The sequence below is a fragment of the Somniosus microcephalus genome, chromosome 1, assembly GCF_052327205.1.
Source record: "Somniosus microcephalus isolate GS21.2 chromosome 1, FLI_Smic_1.0, whole genome shotgun sequence".
NCBI lineage: Eukaryota > Metazoa > Chordata > Chondrichthyes > Squaliformes > Somniosidae > Somniosus > Somniosus microcephalus.
This window is the reverse complement of record NC_140987.1, coordinates 4,575,430-4,595,089: the sequence shown is the minus strand read 5'-3', so window position 1 is coordinate 4,595,089 and position 19,660 is coordinate 4,575,430. Positions and strand designations below refer to the sequence as shown.

At 49.5% G+C, this 19,660-nt stretch overlaps 1 protein-coding gene across 1 annotated transcript in view; it reads right to left on the bottom strand.

Annotated features, from left to right (window-relative positions):
* The window catches only part of agxt2 (alanine--glyoxylate aminotransferase 2), a 96,465-nt gene extending 77,316 nt beyond the window's left edge, over positions 1-19,149 (bottom strand). Inside the window, exon 1 of the mRNA XM_085963422.1 lies at positions 18,937-19,149. Coding sequence (XP_085819548.1) covers positions 18,937-19,103 — 167 coding nt within the window. The 5' untranslated portion in view covers positions 19,104-19,149. The remainder of the gene's footprint in view (positions 1-18,936) is intronic.
* Positions 19,150-19,660: the final 511 nt, after the last annotated feature.

Below are 19,660 nucleotides of genomic sequence, written 5' to 3'. Positions count from 1 at the left end.
CGTTAAATCATAGACCCTGGAGAGTGTCGGGTCATTTTGTGTTTCCTTTTCTATGTTTGCATTCATCACAGGTAGACATTCGACTATGGTCGAGTGGAATATCTCCACAGGATCCACTGCAGGTGCTTCTTCCACCATCGGCAACGGTAGGCGCGACAATCCATCAGCATTCCCATGCTGTTTAGTTCCTTTGTACTCGATGTCATATTGGTGTGCCCCTAGGAAAAGGGACCACCTCTGTAGCCGTTGTGCTGTCATTATCGGGATGCCCTTCTTAGGGTTGAAAATGGAGACAAGAGGTTGATGATCAGTTAGTAGAGTAAATTTCTGTCCGTGCAGGTAGTGATTGAACTTCTTCACCCCCCACACCAGGCTGAGGGCCTCTCTGTCAATCTGGGCGTAGTTACGCTCGGCTGCAGTTAACGAGCGTGACGCAAAAGCTATCGGCCCCTCTGAACCATCAAGGGATTTATGTGACAGTACCGCTCCAACGCCGTAGGGAGACGCATCACACGCCAGTCTTATCGGTAGTGATGGGTTGTAGCGAGCCAATACTTCTCTTGAAGTGATCAGGCCTTTACACTTCTGAAAGGCCCGCTTACATTCATCGCTCCATTTCCATGCTACTCCAGTTTGTAGCAGGGCGTTCAGTGGGTGCAGAATTGTGGACAAATTCGGCAAAAACTTATGGTAGTAATTCACCAATCCGAGGAATGACCTCAGTTGCGACACATTTTCAGGCGCTGGAGCCTTAACTACCGCTTCAATTTTGTCAGGGGACTTATGTAACCCCTCTTCATCAATCACGTGGCCACAATACGATATCTGTTTCTTAAAAAACTCACACTTGGGGCGATTGGCTCGTAGCCCATGTTCTCTTAGTCTAGTGAGCACCTGCTCTAGGTTGGCAAGGTGTTCACTGTCATTTTCACCCGTCACTAGGATGTCATCCAAGTAACACTGAGTCCCCGGAATCCCTTGCAGGACTTGTTCCATCGCTCTTTGCCATATAGCCGGAGCTGATGCAACTCCGAATACCAGTCGATTATACTGGTAAAGACCTTTGTGAGTGTTTATCGTGAGATATTTCCTAGAGGATTCTTCAACCTCCATCTGCAAATATGCTTGTGCTAGGTCAATTTTTGTAAAACGTTTCCCTCCAGATAGTGAGGCGAAAATATCTTCTATCCTCGGAAGAGGATACTGTACTGTGTGAAGGACTGGGTTCACAGTCACCTTGAAGTCCCCACAGATGCGAACCTTCCTTGGCTCCTCAGACTTATTGTTTAACGTTTTCTTCATGACAGGAACGATGGGTGTTGCTCACTCGCTCCAGTCTACCTTAGTTAACACGCCTGCATTCTCCAGATTCTCCAGCTCTGCCTTGACGGCTGGGTGAATTGCATATGGTACCGGTCTTGCTTTGAAAAACTTGGGAATTGCATTCTCTTCTATTTATATCGAGGCGGTACGCCTTTAAGAGTTCCCAGTTCTTGTTGAAATACCTCTTTAGCGTTAGCCAAGATTTTTGACAATCGTCCAGGTGTGACGTCGTCATCCTTTTTACCAGCCACCGTCAGTGCCTGAATGGAGTGCCAGTCTAAACTTATCTTTCTGATCCATTCACATCCCAATAACGGTGGTCCACCATCTTGCAGTATGTACAGATACAATTTCTGTATTTCCTTGCTGTTGTATTCGACAGGCACCCTTATTTTCCCTCTAGGATATACTTTCTGCCCCGTATATGTCTTCAAGACAATGGATGTGTCTTTCAAGCGTATGTGTGAGAATAGCCGCTCGTAGTCTCGTCGATTCATGACGGTCAGGGCTGATCCTGTATCCAATTCCATTTTGACTTGGGACCCTGCTATCGTGAGGGTGACCCAAATGGTTCGGTGATCCTCTTTTGTGATTACGTTGTGTAGTTTGAGACAGCTTAGTCTCTTGTTCCCGGATTCACTATCGCTCTTCTGGTCTTCGGAACTACTGTCCGTCATCTTTTGTACTTTCCTGTACTGTTCCTTAGTAGTCTTTTTGTTGTCGTTAGTCTTCTTCCCGGACCTGCAAACTCGTGCAATGTGTCCCATCTTTCCACATTGCCTGCATGTTTTGTCCTTGGGCCAGCAGTCCTTCTGGTCATGGGTTGTTCTGCCGCAGCGATAACATTTTTCAAATCCCCGTGTCATTTCATGGGTGCCGTATTCCTGTGGCTTTTGCTGTATTTCCGCAGCTCCCCTTGCTGCTGCTTCGTACGATACTGCCACGCTGAAAGCCTTATCTAGCGTCAGCTCTTTCTCTGAGAGTAACCTCTTCTGGGTTCCTTCACTCAGGAGTCCACAGACAAATTTGTCCCATAGGGTATCTGCCAGTCCTGCTCCGAACTGGCAGTGCTTTGATAGCTTGCGTAGTTCCGTAAGGTAATCAGCATTGCTCTCATCTTTATGCTGATTTCTCTTGTGGAATTTAAATCTTTCTGCTATCAGCAGCAGTGTAGGATTTAGGTGTTCCTGTAGGATATCAACAATTTCATTAAAACTCTTCGCCATCGGTTTGACTGGAGTGATCAGGTTCCGCAATAGGCCGTACGTTCTTGCGCCCATTAAGTTTAGTAGTACCGATGCCTTTTTCTCATCGGCTACTTCATTTGCATTGCAATATACTTCGACTCTTTCCACATATGTGGTCCAGTCTTCTATTGCATTATCGAAGGCAGTGATATTGCCAGTCGTCGGCATCTTGGAGATCTAAAATGGCGCCTCCCGCGCTTTGCCTTCTTCCCCGATTGAACAAAATGGCGCCTCCCGCGCTTTGCCTTCTTCCCCGCTGGATTAAGATGGCGCCTCCCGCGCTTTCTGTCTTTTCCGCTGCTGCTAGCACTGTTGCTGGCGTTTTTATGCCTTGATGGCGACGCCCTATGGTCTTCATGCACTTCCCCCCCGCGCTGCTGCCAACGCCGCTCTCCGCGGTCCCCGTGGCAAAATGCAGCTCCTCGCGGCTTTCTGCGCTTCTAATTTCTTTTATTTTAATTACTGTTCCCGTCGTCAGAGCAGACCCTATGGGACACTTTCCTCCCTCTTCTCGGGTCTGTATGCTGCCCGGCTTCGTAGCACTGGCCGCGCCCTGTGTGATCCACCCTCTCTCTCTCTCTCCTCTTCCCAACAACGCTGCTCGGCCCCGTTGAAAAGCCACCCAATCGAGCTCTAGCCCGCCACAGCCCAGGAAGGATCAGTGTACTACCTGCCACCAACCCGATTAGCTGGAACACCATAGACTGGATAACCAAGCCCAGCTCTCGACAGCCTCTCCTGCAAATCTTCGAATTCAATGAATCAGAGGGCGGTTGCCCACGGTCGACGCCCGTTTCTTCTGTTTGTTTTTTTTTCTTTTTTTTTCTTTTTGGATTTCTTCCTTCTGGCCTCGACCTCTAACAACTTCGCTTCAGGGATTGATCCCCGTGAGGTGGTGCAGAACTGTAGGTAAGTTCGGATCTGTTCGTCGCCAGTGTAACGTCCGTGTGTAATTGAGACACGGACTGCAGAAGTTGGTTATAACAGGCGTTTACTGAATGGAGACAAAACTGGAACTACTATACAAAGTTACTACACAGGCTTATATACAGGGGTGGTCACTACTGGTACTGCAGTATACAGGGGCTGCAGAATATAGTTCCTTCTTCAAGGTACATACACTACAATTAGCATGTAAAGTTAAGGCACATGGGATTGGGGGCAAGGTATTAACTTGGATAGAGAACTGGTTGGCAGACAGAAAGCAAAGAGTTGGAATAAACGGGTCTTTTCCCGAGTGGCAGGCAGTGACTAGTGGGGTACCGCAGGGTACCTGGGACCCCAGCTATTCACAATATATATTAATGATCTAGACAAGGGAACTAGATGTAATATCTCCAAGTTTGCAGACGACACAAAGCTGGGTGGGCGTGTGTGCTGTGAGGAAGATGCCGAGAAACTCCAGGATGATTTGGACAGGTTAGGTGATTGGGCAGAAGCATGGCAGATGCAATATAACGTGGATAAATGTGAGGTTATCCACTTTGGTGGCAAAAACAGGAAGGCAGATTATTATCTGAATGGCAATAGATTGGGAGAAGGGGAAGTGCAACGAGACCTGGGTGTCCTTGTGCACCAGTCGCTGAAGGTAAGCATGCAGGTGCAGCAGGCGGTTAAGAAGGCAAATGGTATGTTGGCCTTCGTAGCAAGAGGGTTTGAGTACAGGAACAAGGATGTCTTGCTCCAGTTGTACAGGACCTTGGTGAGACCACATCTTGAGTATTGTGTGCAGTTTTGGTCGCCTTATCTGAGGAAGGATGTTCTTGCCATGGAAGGAGTTCAGCGAAGATTCACCAGACTGATACCTGGGATGGCAGGAATGACGTATGAGGAGAGATTGGGTCGATTGGGCTTGTACTCGCTGGAGTTTAGAAGAATGAGAGGGGATCTCATTGAAACTTATAAAATTCTGACAGGACTGGACAGACTAGATGCAGGAAGGATGTTCCCGATGGTCGGGGAGTCCAGAACCAGGGGTCACAGTCTAAGGATAAGGGGTCGGCCATTTAGGACAGAAATTAGGAGGAATTTCTTCACCTAGAGAGTGGTGAACTTGTGGAATTCTCTGCCACAGAAGGCAGTAGAGGCCAATTCATTAAATATGTTCAAGAAGGAGTTGGATATATTTCTTAAGGCTAAAGGGATCAAGGGATATGGGGAGAAAGCAGGGACAGGGTACTGAGTTTGGATGATCAGCCATGATCTCATTGAATGGCGGAGCAGACTTGAGGGGCCGAATGGCCGACTCCTGCTCCTATCTTCTATGTTTCTATGTTTCTATTTAAGGGGAGGCTAGATAAGAGGGAGAAGGGAATAGAGGGTTATGCTAATAGATTTAGATGAGGAAAGACGGGAGGAGGCTCGAGTGGAGCATAAACACCCATGGACTGGTTGGGCCGAATGGCCTGTTTCTGTGCCGTATATCCGATGTAATCCGATGTAATCCTATGAGGAACAGAGGAGCTCAAACAGGTTAGATTTGGGCACCTAACCCCACCACTATCATTCAGCCTCGAATCAGTGATAAACCGAGGTATAGCTTCTCGAAAGCATCATTTCGGTGGTATTAGGGAACGATCTCTAAGGCGGGCTCCCTGGAAGATTTATGCGGGAGTCCAGGAAGACTCCCCTGAACCAGGTGGGACGGGACACACCCCGACCCCAAACACTAAATTGGTCACGAAATTAATAGGATTCAGTTAAAGAGTTATTATCACACTAGGACAAAAAAAATAATTCAAGCACATTGTAAAAGACTTCAATACAAACTTAAGGGTAATGACAGCAGGTTATTTTGAAGTAAGAAATGTCTTATGTTGATAAGTAATATTAACTATTGGTTTGCCAAGTACAAACGCTGATGGCGATTGTCGTAAACACGGAAACATGTGTTTAGCTGCACTGAGGTAATAATACTGCTGCATAATATCATATAACTTTGGAAAAGTATTAAAAACTAAAGTACTTAATTCAAAATGATACTAAAAAGGAATTTCATAATATATATAAGATCTGTCCAGTCCAAAATAAATCAAAATGTTAACGGACTAGAAGTAATTAAATCAGGAAACGTATTACGTATTGAGGCCAAAATCAGATCAGCCATGATCTCATTGAATGGCGGAGCAGGCTCGAGGGGCCGAATGGCCGACTCCTGCTCCTACATCGTATGTTCTTATTACAAAACGATGTGCGTTTTGAAATTGTCCAGTCGTGTTAAACATGAGCTTGAATCTGTCAACTGGACTATGTGAAGGATGTGATTCACAATTAATAGACAAAATGGTCGGAGAATGAGTAAAGGACGTGTTAGTAAAGAATAGAAAGCAGGAACTGTTAAGTCTGTGTGTTATAGTGAGAATTACTACACAGACCCCAAGAGTAAATCTTAACAGGTCTTTACTAGTCGAAGGTCAGGGCGGAACTGCCCAATAAATCATTACACAGCACTTATATACCGGTGTGGTCACCACCGGTATTACAGTATACAGCAGCCAAGATAAAGTAGTGCAACTCTTAAAATAGTTCTCTTGAAGGTGGAACGGTTACATACACCACAATCCTCCCTTTTTAGCTTAACAGTATATATTCCCCATTAACATAACATAACAACATATATACACAACTTCATGTAAAAATAGTTCACAGATTCAGTCTCTCTGGAGGCTTCCTGACTCGGTCCGGATAACGCCTCGGTTGTGTAGTAGTTTTCGGTGGTGTAGTAGGTTCTTTTGGCAAGGTCGATTCGGCTTGAATGCCAGTGCCGGGTTCATCTGATTCCAGTATCACCGGATCGGAGGTAGATACTATGGGTCTCTCTGCTTCATCATTAGGCGTATAGAGTTGTGGAGTAGGTTGTCCCTTTTCGGATGACTCTATGATCTGGTCAACATGGCGCCTTATTATGCATTCACCAATGTCCACGGTATACATCAGCGGTTCTAGTCGTGTGCAAATAGTTCCAGGCTGCCATTTCTCGGTACGGTAGTCCCGGGCCAAAACTTGTTGACCTATCTGGAAGGTTCTAGTTGGCCTTTCATTCATGCCTTGAAATTGCCGGTTCTCTACGTCCCTTCTGATGTTTGGCTTGATCAAATCCAGCCGGCATCTTAGTCTTCTATTGAAAAACATCATGGCGGGAGTTTGGTTTGTAACCACATGTGTTGCATTCCTGTACGCCAACAAGAAGTTATCTACCTTATCTTGTAGATTTATGTCTTCATTACCCATGGCCTTTATGGCCTTCTTGAAGGTCTGGACAAACCTTTCAGCTAATCCATTGGTGGCGGGATGGTATGGGGCGGACGTGTAGTGCTTAACCCCATTGTCTTTTAAGAACTTCCTGAATTCTTCGGACACAAATTGCGGTTCATTATCAGAACAGATCTGTTCCGGCAGCCCATTCCTGGCAAATATGGTCCTTAATACTGTGATGGTTTTTTCCGTGGTGGTGGAGGACATCTTTATTACCTCCGGCCACTTGGAGTGTGCATCCACCGCGATTAAGAACATTGAGTCCATAAATGGACCAGCAAAGTCGATATGTACCCTTTGCCATGGAGATGAGGGCCACTCCCATGGATGTAGAGGGGCTTGTGGTGGGGCGTTTTGGACCTTCTGGCATCCTAGACAGCTCTTGGTCATTTCTTCGATGTCTCCATCGATACCTGGCCACCACACAAACGCTCTGGCTAGGTTCTTCATTTTCACTCCACCCAGATGCCCCTCGTGAAGCTCCTTTAGCACTTTATGCTGGAGTTTGGGTGGAATCACCACTCTGGATCCACACATCAAAGTTCCTCGGCACACTGACAGCTGCTCTCTTCTTTGCGAGAATGCTGGCAACAGTGGTTCGCCATGTGCTGGCCATCCCTTCACCGTTAAATCGTAGACTCGTGAGAGAGTCGGGTCATTTCGCGTTTCCTTTTCGATGGTAGAATTTGTTACTGGTAGACATTCCACTATGGTTGAGTGGAACATCTCCACTGGGTCCACTGTAGGCGCCTCTTCTACCGTTGGCAACGGTAGGCGCGATAAACCGTCAGCATTCCCATGCTGTTTTGATCCTTTGTATTCTATGTCATATTGGTGTGCCCCTAGGAAAAGGGACCACCTCTGTAGCCTTTGCGCTGTCATAATGGAAACGCCCTTTTTAGGGTTGAATATGGATACCAACGGCTGGTGGTCTGTCAGCAGTGTAAACTTCTGGCCCTGCAGGTAATGATTAAACTTCTTTACTCCCCACACCAGGCTGAGAGCCTCCCTATCTATCTGAGCATAGTTGCGCTCAGCGGAGGTCAATGATCTGGATGCAAATGCGACTGGCCTTTCCAAGCCATTTGGCAACTTGTGTGAGAGTACTGCTCCAATACCATAAGGAGAAGCATCACAAGCTAAACGAATAGGTAGCGTTGGGTTGAAATGAGCCAACACTTCCTCTGAGGTGATCAATGCCTTGCTTTTGCGAAAGGCCTTCTTACAGTCCTCGCTCCACTTCCATGGTACTTCTTTCTGCAAAAGAGCATTCAGCGGGTGCAGCACCGTGGATAGGTTTGGCAGAAGCTTATGGTAATAGTTAATCAACCCTAGGAACGACCTCAACTGGGATACATTTTCCGGAGCGGGAGCCTTCACAACAGCTTCGATCTTGTCAGGTGACTTGTGCAGCCCCTCCTGGTCAATGACATGACCACAGTACGAGATCCGTTTCTGAAAGAACTCACATTTCTGGCGATTAACTCGAAGTCCATATTCCTTCAACCTGGTGAGCACCAGTTTCAAATTTGCAAGGTGTTCCTCATCGTCATCTCCTGTAATCAGGATATCGTCCAAGTAACATTGAGTGTTTGGAATTCCCTGTAATACCTGCTCCATGGCCCTCTGCCAAATTGCTGGAGCCGAAGCCACTCCAAAAACCAGTCTATTATATCGATACAAGCCTCTGTGCGTGTTGATTGTGAGATACTGGCGCGACTCTTCCTCAACTTCCATCTGTAAGTACGCTTGCGCCAGGTCTATCTTGGTGAAGTGTTTCCCGCCAGACAATGAAGCAAAGATATCCTCAATCCGCGGAAGCGGATATTGCACCGTGTGAAGCACCGGATTAACTGTGATCTTGAAGTCTCCACAGATGCGGACCTTCCCCGGTTCCCCTGGCTTGTTACTCGATGAACGCTTCATGACGGGAACAATGGGCGTGGCCCACTCACTCCAGTCCACCTTAGACAGTACTCCTGAACGTTCTAGCCCTTCCAACTCAGCTTCCACAGCAGGTCGTATCGCATAAGGTACCGGTCTGGCTTTGAAAAATTTTGGGTTTGCATGTTCTGCAATCTTGATTTTTGCCTTAATTCCTCTTAGTGTTCCCAGTCCCTGTTGGAACACCTCTTTAGCCTCATCCAATATTCTGGACAATCGTTCAGGTTTGACATTTTTTTTTCCGGAATCTACCGTCATTGCTTTTAGGGAGTGCCAGTCCATATTTATTTTCCTGATCCACTCCCGTCCCAGAAGTGGTGGACCTCCCTCAGGTAGTACATATAAGTCCATTCCTTGGTGTTCTTTGCCCTTGTGTATCACCTTGACTTTTATCTTTCTGATGGGGTATACTCTTTGCCCCGTGTATGTCTGCAATACTATCTCCGTATCCCGTAGGGGAATATGTGTGAATAACCTTTTGTAATCTTGCTTATTCATGACCGTCAACGCCGATCCGGTGTCCAATTCCATCTTCACTTGGACTCCTGCTATCTGCAGTGTGACCCAGATAGTTTGTAGGTCAGCTTCCTTACCCACATTGTGAATTCTCAGACTACCCAGTTCCTTGCTGTTGGAGTCTGAATCCGAATTCTGTTCATCCGAACTCTTCTCAGCCACCTTATGTACCTTTCTGCACTTTTCCTGCGGTGACTTTTTGTTGCTGGTCTTCTTTCCTGACCGGCATACTTTAGCTATGTCACCAAGCTTGCCACATTTTCTACATTCCTGGTTTTTAAACCAGCATTGGTTCTGATCGTGTGTTGTCTTTCCACAACGATAACATTTCGTTGTACCCAAAGCCATTTGATCTACGCTGAGTACCGCTGCCTTCAGCTGCATTTCCGCAGTGCCTCTCGCTGCGGCTTCGTGCGATGCTGCAATAGTGACAGCCTTATCAAGTGTAAGATCATTCTCTTCAAGCAGCCGCTTTTGTGTTCCTTCTTTCGACAATCCACACACGAATTTGTCTCTTAGTGCCTCTGTCAGACTTTCCCCAAACTGACAGTATTTCGCTAGCTTACGCAGTTCAATTAAATACTCCGCGTTGCTTTCCTCTTTCAGTTGCGTTCTCACATAAAATTTAAATCGTTCCGCTAACATCAGCGGTGTGGGGTTCAAATGATTTTTCAGGACAGCAACAATTTTAGCGAAAGTCTGATCCGTCGGTTTAGCTGGTGATAGAAGATGCTTCAATAGCCCGTATGTCTTCGCACCCATTGAGTTTAGTAAGGTTAGTGCTTTATCTTCATCTGATATTTTATTTGCCTTACAGTATATCTCTATGCGTTCTACATACGTGGCCCAATCTTCAACATCGGGATCGAAATCGTTGATGTTACCACGCTTAGGCATCCTCGCAATCTTCTTGAGAAACAAAAAGAAATTTTTCTTTTCTTTTTTTTTCAAAATGGCGGTTTCCCGCGCTTGTCTTCTTCCCCCGCCTATGAAAATGGCGGCTTCCCGCGTTTGCCTTTCTCCCCCGCTGGCTGTAATGGTGATTGCCGTATTGCTGCGTTCGCCCTCCCCAGCGGTTTTCAAATCGTGCCTCCCAGCCCCTCTTGCAGTCCGGTCCTTTCCCCCGGCTGCGGCTGAGTTCTCCGCGTTTTTTTTAAATTTTCTCCCGCGCCTTACGCTGACCCGGTCGCTGCGCCTCGTGGCCTCGGTAGCTGCCCAGCCTTTTTCACCGGTCGCGGTCGAGCTCTCTCTCGACGCTGTTGCGTCTCCCAGCCCGCTTGCAGCCCGGTCTTTTACACCGGCTCCCGTGCCTTACGCTGCCCCAGTCTCAGCGCCTCTGGCCCCGACTTCTGTACGGCTCTTTTCCCCGGCCGTGGTCGAGTTCTCCGCCCTTATATCCTCCGTTTTTCCCTCCCCTACTTCACAGTCAACGTGGCTGACTTGCTGCTCGTCGCTGATCGGCTTACCCACCACTGTGATAGAAGGGATGATCACTGCCTGTTGCTGATGGAAGACTTCGTGTCAGGATTCTTCCTTTGCTCTTCAGACCTGCGTCTTTTCTCAGCAGGATGATGAGGGCGGATGCCTCCTCTCAACGCCCGTCAACTGCCTTGGATGTATCTCTGCCGCAGGGTAAGATCGTACTCGTCGCCGCTGTTAAGTCTGTGTGTTATAGTGAGAATTACTACACAGACCCCAAGAGTAAATCTTAACAGGTCTTTACTAGTCGAAGGTCAGGGCGGAACTGCCCAATAAATCATTACACAGCACTTATATACCGGTGTGGTCACCACCGGTATTACAGTATACAGCAGCCAAGATAAAGTAGTGCAACCCTTAAAATAGTTCTCTTAAAGGTGGAACGGTTACATACACCACAGGAACCAAGGGCTGGGGGAGATCCGGGGAAAGATAAATGAGTTGATACAGGCAAACAATGAGGCTAACCAGATTCAAGACCTCACTCGAGGGATCGGGTGTCACCTCGATGCAACATTTCTGATGAATGTGGTACAGAAAGGACTGGACAACACAGAGGACAATCAAATCCCTTTGTTTATTCATGAAGAACAACGGAGAGAATGGTTGAAAGGAACCACGGATACAGGCTAGAATATGATGCGCCAGATGGGAAGGGCATTGCTGGCCCTTTCTGAAATGAGGGTGGGGACGAGGAAATCCTGTCCATGGTACTGGCAGTGCGCTTGTTAGCAAAGAATGGGAGTCAACCTTGGAAGGTGTCTATGGAAGTGACTGAAGACTCTGGCATAGGCCCGATACATAAACAATATGAAGAATACCCGCGTCATCTGATAAAGAACAGCGGAACTTGGATAGCGGCGGACATAGAGTGCTGCCCCCTAGTAGGTGCGATGTGGTACTGCAACATGCAACTCCAGCCTGCGGCTTCATAACTGTTGAGGAGCCCGCTAATTGTAAGATGGGTCTAAGGGGGAAACATTGGGTGGCGCCCATTCAGCGCCCTCTGCCGTAATTCAGCGCCCCAAGCAGCAGGCGGGGTGTTACTGGAAAGCGCTCCACCTCCTGCTTGGGGCTCTACTGGTGAATTTCGCGGTGCTCCATGCAGCAGCGCCGCGTCATTACAGGTCTCCGCCCCTGATTAAAGAGGAGGGGCCTAGCGCTGCGCACACCGGGGCCCTGCTGGATCACCGGGGAGCGGGGTGCCGTGGAAACAGCCGGCACTCGAGGAGTGATCGCGGCCGGCACCCCGCATCAAAAGGGGGCAGGTGCTGGCAGTCAGCCAAAATTAATATGGCCGCCCGACACCTGCCCGTAAGTAGCGCTGCCGCAGAAACAACCCCTGGTCCTGTCGGACATATCGTCCGGCGAGAGGTCAGGGGGCGCAAGGGAAGTTTGCGGCCGGGGTGCGAGTGAGATGCTGATGAGAGGCGCAAATCAACTCAGTTTGTCCCCCTAAGATTCTGGGAAGAGGGACGGACTAATATAGCCGACAAAGGCAAGGAAAGATCCCGTCAAGTCACCACAGCTGCTTCTATGGCTGTTGGATTAAGAAGATGGCCCAGACCGGAACACTGACTCTGCGTCTCCAGCTGGGAGAAACAAACCGGTGATAAAACACCGGTGCCGGCAAAGCAGCAGAGTGTGAGCCGCCGGCCAGTGAAGGGCCTTTGGAGAATGAGACAGTTCGAACCCTCAGCTTACAATCCATAATCCACACAACATTTTACAAATGGTGTGAGATTGGGAAATGTTGGTGTTCAGAGGGACCTGGGTGTCCTTGTACACGAATCACTGAAAGTTAACATGCAGGTACAGCAAGCAATTAGGAAAGCAATTGGTATGTTGGCCTTTATTGCAAGAGGATTTGAGTATAAGAGTAAAGACGTCTTACTGGAGTATTGTGTACAGTTTTGATCTCCTTACCAAAGGAAGGATATACTTGCCATATGCAACAAAGGTTCACCAGACTGGTTCCTGGGATGGGGGGATTGTCCTATGAGGAGAGATTGAGTAGACTAGGCCTATATTCCTATTAAATCCGTGAATCTTAAGGTATGGTGTTCTTCAATAAATAGACGGAGACTGCAGATCAACAATCAACAGGTGTTTACTGGATGAGGGTAGTCTAATAACTAACAGTACAGATGCCTGCTCAAGGCTTATATACAGGTGTGGTCACTGCCGGTACTACAGTATACAGGAGCTGTAAAAGTAGTTCTCTCTTTAAGGTACACACACTACAATTCCTCCCCTTTTAGATTAACAGTACCATAACATTCAAATAACAGTTAACACTTTTAACATGCACATTAACTGAAATAGTCCATTTATAGATTCAGTCTTTGGGGCGGCTTCCTGATCCTTTCTGGCTAGCGCCTTTCCTGAGTGTCTTGTTCTTGGTGCGGAGGCGACTCTGGCCCCCTGTCTTCGGTTAGTTCATCAGTTTCCGATGCTACTGTTTCTGGGGTAGATGCTACCGGTATGTCGGGTTCATCCCCAGGTACGCGAGACATGGGGTTGACTCGTTCCTGTGACGCTAGGATCTGGTCGACATGGCGTCTCACAATGTTCTCCCCGACATCCACTGTGTACATTAGTGGCCCCTGCCGTGTGCATATCGTTCCGGGTTGCCATTTCTCTGTTCGGTAGTCACGGGCCAAGACTGGTTGTCCTACACTGAAGCTCCTTGTCGGCTTTTCATTGATGTGCTGGAATTGCTTATTCTCAACATTTCTTCGCACATTTGGTCTGAGCAAATCCAGACGAGATCTCAACCTTCGGTTAAAGAACATCATGGCCGGGGTCTGGTTGGTAACTGCATGTGTTGCATTTCTGTAGGTTAACAGGAAATTGTCCACCTTATGCTGCAGTGGAATGTCGTCATCGCACATGGCCCTTACTGCCTTTTTAAAGGTTTGTACGAACCTCTCAGCCAATCCATTAGTGGCTGGATGATACGGGGCGGATGTGTAATGCCTTACCCCATTCCTTCTCATAAATTTCCGAAACTCTTCGGACACAAACTGTGGTCCGTTATCAGAGCAAATCTGCTCTGGCAAGCCGTTCCTGGCAAATATGGTCCGTAGGACTGCAATCGTTTTCTCCGTAGTGGTTGAGGACATTTTGATCACCTCAGGCCATTTCGAGTGCGCATCCACTGCTATTAAGAACATTGAGTCCATGAATGGACCAGCAAAATCAATATGCACCCGTTGCCATGGAGAGGAGGGCCACTCCCATGGGTGTAGAGGGGCATGTGGTGATGCATTTTGGACCTTCTGGCATCCTGAGCAGCTCTTTGTTAGGTCCTCGATTTGTTGATCGATTCCCGGCCACCACACATAAGCCCGAGCAAGGCTTTTCATTTTCACCCCTCCCAGATGGCCGTCGTGAAGCTCATTGAGCACTCTCTCCCTTAACTTGGGTGGAATTACCACTCGGGATCCACACATCACTGTCCCCTGGCATACTGACAGCTGTTCTCTTCTGGATGAGAATGCTGGCAACAGTGAGTCGCCATGTGTTGGCCATCCCTTCACCGTCAAATCATATACCCGAGACAGTGTCGGATCATTTCGGGTCTCCTTCTCTATATTTGCGTTAGTTACTGGCAAGCGTTCAATTATCGACGAATAAAATATTTCGACAGGGTCCACTGCTGGTGCTTCCTCCACAGTAGGCAGTGGCAGGCGTGATAGCCCATCAGCGTTTCCATGCTGTTTCGTGCCCTTATATATTTCATATTGGTTCGCCCCTAGAAAAAGGGACCATCTTTGTAGCCGTTGCGCAGTCATCACCGGAACGCCCTTCTTTGGATTAAAGATGGAGACAAGTGGTTGGTGGTCAGTCAGCAAGGTGAACTTCTGCCTGTACAGATAGTGGTTGAACTTTTTTACTCCCCACACTAGGCTGAGGGCCTCCCTGTCAATCTGGACGTAGTTGCGCTCGGCTGAGGTTAGTGACCGAGACGCAAAGGCTACTGGCCTCTCCAACCCGTCTGGGAATTTGTGCGACAGCACCGCTCCAATACCATAGGGTGATGCATCACACTCCAACCGAATTGGTAGTGCTGGGTTGAAATGAGCCAACACCTCTTTTGATGTGATCAATTCTTTGCACTTCTGGAAAGCTCGTTTACATTCGTCATTCCACTTCCATGGTACCCCCGTCTGCAGCAGGGTGTTCAGTGGGTGTAATACTGTAGACAAATTTGGTAAGAACTTATGGTAGTAGTTCACCAGCCCGAGGAACGACCTCAGTTGTGACACATTTTCCGGTGCTGGAGCCTTGACTACTGCCTCAATCTTTTCAGGGGACTTATGTAACCCCTCTTCATCAATAACGTGGCCACAATACGAGATCTGCTTCTGGAAAAACTCGCATTTGTGGCGATTAGCTCGTAGCCCATATCCCTTCAATCTAGTGAGCACCTGCTGCAGGTTGGCGAGGTGATCACTGTCATTTTCGCCCGTGACCAGGATGTCGTCCAAATAACACTGGGTCCCTGGAATCCCTTGCAGGACTTGATCCATTGCCCTTTGCCAAATAGCCGGAGCCGATGCTACCCCGAACACCAGCCGGTTGTATTGGTAGAGACCTTTGTGCGTGTTGATCGTGAGGTATTGTTTCGAGGCTTCTTCTACCTCCATTTGTAAATACGCCTGGGCCAGATCAATCTTAGTGAAGCGTTTTCCTCCAGATAGCGAGGCGAAAATATCTTCAATCCGCAGAAGCGGATATTGTACCGTGTGAAGGACTGGGTTCACTGTCACCTTAAAGTCCCCACAGATGCGAACCTTCTTCGGTTCCCCAGGCATATTACTCAACGACCTCTTCATTACAGGAACGATGGGTGTCACCCACTCGCTCCAATCCACTTTTGACAGTACTCCTGAACGTTCCAAACCTTCCAGCTCTGCTTCGACGGCTGGGCGGATCGCATAAGGCACCGGTCTGGCCTTAAAAAACTTTGGGCTTGCATTTTCCTCTATTTTAATCGTCGCTGTTATGCCTTTTAGTGCTCCGAGTCCCTCCTGGAACACTTCTTGTGCGTCAGTTAGCATTTTTGACAGTCGTCCAGGTGTGACGTCGTCATCCTTTTTGGCCTCTACCGTCAGTGCCTGTATGGAATGCCAATCTAATTGTATCTTCCGGATCCATTCACGTCCTAGTAGTGGTGGTCCTCCATCTGGCAATACATATAGGTCCATTTTTGGTATTTCCTGGCCGTTGTATATCACGTTCACCCTTATTTTTCCTTTGGGGTAGACTTTTTGCCCCGTGTACGTCTTCAAGACAATCCCTGTAGCTCTCAAGGGTATATGTGAGAATAGCCGCTTGTAGTCCCTTCGGTTTATGACTGTTAGGGCTGATCCTGTGTCCAATTCCATTTTCACTTGGACTCTGTCTATCTTGAGCGTGACCCAGATAGTCTGGTGATCCTCCATTTTGATTACATTATGTAGTTTCAGACAACCCAGCTCCTTGCTTCCGGAGTCTGTATCACTTTTCTGTTCGTCTGAACTACTGTCCATCACCTTATGTACCTTTTTGTACTTCTCTTGTGGAGATTTCTTGCTGCTGGTTTTCTTCCCCGACCTGCAGACTCTTGCTATGTGTCCTGCTTTTCCACACTGTCTGCACACTTGGTCCTTGGACCAACAATCCTTCTGGTCGTGTGTTGTTCTGCCGCAGCGCTAACACTTCCCTGTTCCATATGACATTTCATTGGTGCCATATTCTTGCGGTCTCCATTGTATCTCTGCAGCGCCCCGTGCGACTGCTTCGTGTGATACTGCCATGCCGAAAGCCTTGTCCAGCGTAAGATCCTTTTCTGATAGAAGCCGTTTCTGGGTTCCTTCACTTTGAAGCCCACACACAAACTTGTCCCTTAACGTATCTGCTAGTCCCATTCCAAACTGGCAGTGTTTCGATAGCTTGCGCAGTTCCGTTAAATACTCAGCATTACTTTCGTCTTCATGCTGGTTCCTTTTGTGAAACTTAAATCTTTCTGCTATCAGCAGTGGTGTGGGGTTTAAGTGGTCCTGTAGGATTTCCACTATGTTTTTGAAATCCTTATCCACTGGCTTCTCTGGGGTTATTAGGTTTCGCAGTAAGCCATACATTTTTGCACCCATGGAATTCAACAAAACCAGTGCTTTCCTGGCATCTGGCATTTAATTCGCCTTGCAGTACACCTCAATGCGTTCCACATATGTCGCCCAATCTTCGACTTCATTGTCGAACGCTGTGATACTGCCACTCTTCGGCATCCCTGGGTGTGGTTAGACTGGCTAAAATGGCATCTCCTGCGCTTCCCTTTCTTCCCGCGCTTGCCCTTCTTCTCCGCTGCGGCTTCAAAAATGGCGTCTCCCGCGCTCTCCCTTCTTCTCCGCAGCTTCAAAAATGGCGTCTCCCGCGCTCTCCCTTCTTCTCCGCGGCTCAAATGGCGTCTCCCGCGCTTCCTTTCTTCCCCCGCGGATGCTGCTCAGCCCTTGAGCCCTGGCTGCGCTCTGCGCGTTTTCCTGTGCGCCTCTCTCGTTGCCGGCGCTCGGTCCTGAACCCCGGCTGTGCTTTACCCTCTCTCTCTTTTTGTTTTCCGTCGACGCCGCTCGGTCTTCAACCCCCGGCTGCGCCCTGTGCGCTTTACCCTCTCTCTTACCCCGTCGACGCTGCTCGGCCTTTTCTGTGCCGTCGGTCAGCTTCAGCCACTGCTGTCCGGGAAGGGTCTGCGCTGTACCTGTTGCCAGCCTGTTGCTGGATCGTCGTGGCTGGAGAACCAAGCCCAGCTCTCAACAGCCTCCCCTGCGATGCTCACTCTCTGCCGGATGACTGGGCGGTTGCTCGTGGTCAACGCCCGTGCTTCTGGCCTCGACTTTCTTCCACTGTCCTCCAGGAGCGAATCCTTGGGAGGAAATGCAGAGTAGCAGGTAGGTTCGAATCGACCTCGTCGCCACTATTAAATCCGTGAATCTTAAGGTATGGTGTTCTTCAATAAATAGACGGAGACTGCAGATCAACAATCAACAGGTGTTTACTGGATGAGGGTAGTCTAATAACTAACAGTACAGATGCCTGCGCAGGACTTATATACAGGTGTGGTCACTGCCGGTACTACATACAGTATACAGGAGCTGTAAAAGTAGTTCTCTCTTAAAGGTACATACACTACAATTCCCTAGAGTTTTGAAATGAGAGGCGATCTCATTGAAACTTATAAAATTCTTACAGAGCTTGACAGGGTAGATGCAGGGAGGATGTTTCCCCTGGCTGGGGAGTCTAGTACCAGGGGTCACAGTCTCAGAATAAGGGGTCGGCAATTTAGGACTGAGATGAGGAGAAATTTCTTCACTCAGAGGGTGGTGAATCTTTGGAATTCTCTGCCCCAGAGGGCTGTGGAGGCTCAGTCGTTGAGTATATTCAAAACAGAGATCAATAGATTTCTGAATATTAAGGGAATCAAGGGATATATGGGGATAGTGCAGGAAAGTGGAGATGAGGTCGATGATCAGCCACGATCTTATTGAATGGCGGAGCAGGCTCGAGGGGCCGAATGGCCTACTCCTGCTCCTATTTCTTATGTTCTCTCCCACCCCCTCACCCTCACACCCTGACCCCTACCCCCCACTCCCACCCCTCACCCTCACACCCTGACCCTTACCCCCCACTCCCACCCCCTCACCCTCACACCCTGACCCCTACCCCCCACTCCCACCCCCTCACCCTCACACCCTGACCCCTACCCCCCACTCCCACCCCTCACCCTCACACCCTGACCCCTACCCCCCACTCCCACCCCTCACCCTCACACCCTGACCCCTACCCCCCACTCCCACCCCTCACCCTCACACCCTGACCCTTACCCCCCACTCCCACCCCCTCACCCTCACACCCTGACCCCTACCCCCCACTCCCACCCCCTCACCCTCACACCCTGACCCCTACCCCCCACTCCCACCTCTCACCCTCACACCCTGACCCCTACCCCCCACTCCCACCCCCTCACCCTCACACCCTGACCCCTACCCCCCACTCCCACCCCTCACCCTCACACCCTGACCCCTACCCCCCACTCCCACCCCCCCAGCCTCACACTCCCCCCAACCACTGTGATGTTTCGGGGTTCCCTGCAAGTGACGAGGGATTAATCACGGAGCGGTTGGCTACTCACGGGTGGCAGTGCCCGACGCTGATGGTGACGATGCCCCCGAAGAAGTCGAGGTACCTGCGCCCCTCCGAGTCCCACAGCCACTGCATGTGGCCCTGGTGGATCAGCAGGGGCCTGCTGTAGTAGGTCAGTGTGTAGGGAGAGAGGTGCTGGCGACGGATCGCTAACATCGCATCGTAAGGCAGAGCCTGGAGAAAGAGCACAAACTGGGTCAGCAAACACACCGCAACCCCGCAGACTGTTCCCCGTCCCCTTCCCGCCCCCTCACTCACCCCCCCTCCCCCTCACCCCTCCCTCTCCCCTTCCCTCCCCCCTCACTCACCCCCCTCTGCCCCCTCCCCCCTCACTCTCCCCCTCCCTCCCCTTCACTCACCCCCTCACCCCCACCCCTCCCTCTCCATCTCACTCACTCCCCCTCACTCACCCCCTCTCCCCCCCTCCCCCTCCCTCTCCCCCTCCCTCCCCCCTCCCTCCCTCCCCCTCACTCACCCCCTCTCTCCCTCCCTCCCTCTCTCTCCCTCCCTCTCACTCCCTCCCCCTCCCTACCCCTCACTCACTCCCCCTCCCTGCCCCACTCACCCCCTCACTCACTCCCTCCCTCTTCCCCTCCCTCTCTCTCCCTCCCTCTCTCCTTCCCTCTCTCTCCCTCCCCCCTCCCTCTCCCCTCTCTCTCACTCATTCCCTCTCCCCCTCACTCCCTCCCTCCTCCCTCTCCCCTCCCTCTCTC